The sequence below is a fragment of the Cebidichthys violaceus genome, unplaced genomic scaffold (assembly GCF_023349555.1).
Source record: "Cebidichthys violaceus isolate CVI_PGR_0920_01 unplaced genomic scaffold, fCebVio1.0.p SCAF_24, whole genome shotgun sequence".
In the NCBI taxonomy this organism is placed as follows: Eukaryota; Metazoa; Chordata; class Actinopteri; order Perciformes; family Stichaeidae; genus Cebidichthys; species Cebidichthys violaceus.
In genome coordinates, this window is record NW_027176417.1 from 5500389 (window position 1) to 5502635 (window position 2247).

At 49.8% G+C, this 2247-nt stretch overlaps 1 protein-coding gene across 3 annotated transcripts in view; it reads left to right on the forward strand.

Moving 5' to 3' along the window:
* Positions 1–351: 351 nt before the first annotated feature.
* LOC137878951 (gamma-aminobutyric acid receptor subunit gamma-3-like) overlaps positions 352–2247 on the forward strand; it is a 51608-nt gene continuing 49712 nt past the window's right edge. For 2 of the 3 annotated variants that reach the window (XM_068719485.1, XM_068719488.1), the window contains exons 1-2: positions 352–481; positions 983–1137. In XM_068719485.1, coding sequence (XP_068575586.1) covers positions 429–481; positions 983–1137 — 208 coding nt within the window. In that variant the 5' untranslated portion in view covers positions 352–428. The remainder of the gene's footprint in view (positions 482–982; positions 1138–2247) is intronic. The other variant, XM_068719486.1, reaches the window with a different exon arrangement.

Sequence of the window (2247 nt, forward strand, 5' to 3'; positions counted from 1 at the left end):
CCCACACAGGCGTTTGAAGAAGGGAAGAAAGGGAGGAGGGCGCCCCCCCCCCCCCCCCACACACACACACACACACACACACACACCCTCCTGATCACTTTGATCGATCGCTCGGGGCGCGTCCCGGAGGGAACCCCCTGCGCGGAGCTCGGAGGATGTAGGGGGGGGGGGGGGGGGGGTAGAGAGAGGAGAGAGAGAGAGAGAGAGAGAGAGAGAGAGACCGCCGTGTGGGTCGCAGATGACACGCAGAAGAAAGTGTGTGTGGGCGGATGAGGAAGTTCGGAGCACGGATTGATGGTCACACACCTATACTGTACTGGCACTTTCTCGCAGGGCCGGCAGCAGCAGCAGCAGCAGCACATCGCCGGTGGATCTTCATCCACCGATTTCTGTGATCCGGAGGGGGGGAGAGATCCGCGCATGGGAAAATGACAATCAAGTTTGTGGTCATCCTCTTCATACTTCTCGCTCAAGGTGCTCGGTGAGTCGGACTGGAGCCTTGTTTTTGTTTTTTTGCAATTCGATTTTGTAATTTGCATAATCAACAGCTGAGAGAGGTGCTTCTATGAAGCTGTAAAAGTTCACATGTTTACACTGTTATCGGGGGGGCAATTACGCATTGCATGTGAATGAGTCTGGCTGATAATGCATGTGGCGCGTTTTTTTTTCTAAGGGCTTTCCCTGCACACGCACACACACACATGCACACACACACACATGCACACACGCATACACACACACACACACACACACACACACACACACACACACACACAAAATGACTGCTGTGCCCAAATACAGACTCTACGGTCTGATAATAATCAATTTAAACTCAATGCATTCAAATACAAGCAGCATACGTAATAGCTGCTGCTGCGACAAAGTTGTTGTTTTTATGACAATGGTGTTTATTAAAGCAGGGGAGCATCGCATCAACAGGATTAACCCCCCCCCCCCCCCTCTTCTTTTTCACCCCCGGCAGTTCTGATCTACTGGATTATGGCGCCGACGACGAGGATCCCAACGACACCAGTGTGAATCAAATGCTGGGCCCCAGGTCGCACCAGGAGGATGCCACGCGCATCCTGAACAATTTGCTCAAGGAATACGACAAGACGCTGCGGCCGGACATCGGAGGTGAGGTCGGGTCGCGTTGACGGGGGGGGGGGACAAAGGGGGGGGCAAAAAACTTCTGGGTCGGTGGCGCTGTCCACGGTGTGCTGATTGTTATTGGTTGGGAGCAGAGCTGACGCTTGGGGGGGGGGGTGATCTAATAGGTGAAAGATGCGTGTGCCTCCATGGAGATGTTCCTGCATGTGTCGTCCAGCATTTTAGACGCACGTCTTTATGAAAGTGCAGGCGGCCATATTTGGTGTTTCTGGACACTTTGGGAAATCCACTATTCAGAGTACAGTTGTGTGTGTGTGTGTGTGTGTGTGTGTGTGTGTGTGTGTGTGTGTGTGTGTGTGTGTGTGTGTGTGTGTGTGTGTGTGTGGGACGATGTCTGGATGGACAGCATGGGTCTAGGCCTGCAGCTTGTTAATATGCATTGTCTGTTTACTGAGAATGTGGTTTCAGTATCTGCAGTATGGTCATGCATGAACTAGGGCTGCAACAGACATCGATTCATCCGCTGCTTATTGTCTCAATTTCGCCGATGAGATGTCAGGAAATGCTTCGGATAATAAGCGGGTTTTGAGGTGAGATGTAAAACACTCTGATCTGACTAATCCGCAGTCGGGTCACCTCCAGTCTTCAACTTTAAGCGCCCTACTGTGCTGGACCTGTAAGGGATCAGCGGCTCACTCAGACGCTGGACATTGTGAGGGGCCTTAAAAAGCAATAACAACGGGTTTCAAAGTCAAAGCCAGCAGCAGAATATTTGAAATCATCGTAGAAGTGCTGCGGCCTCTTGGCTTCGACATGAATGAAGTGAATTACAGTAGTCAAGATGCTCGGAGACAAAATGGTGGAAAGATAACGATGCAGTTTGGCAGTTATCTGAAATGAAAGTAACAGGACTGAATGACTTGAGAACGTTCAACTGGGAATCAAAAATGGCGCCTTGTTTTTGCTTTAACTTCAGGATGCTGGGAGACATCCAGACCCTGATCTTCTTCACACAATTGTGTTAAATTTGTTAGATTTGAAAGTTGACTTGGTTTCATACATGCTGGCGTAATTGTAAAGTTAGATATCGCCTCGGAGGGGAACTTAATTTTAAGGGAAAGTTAATTAAAATAGGCT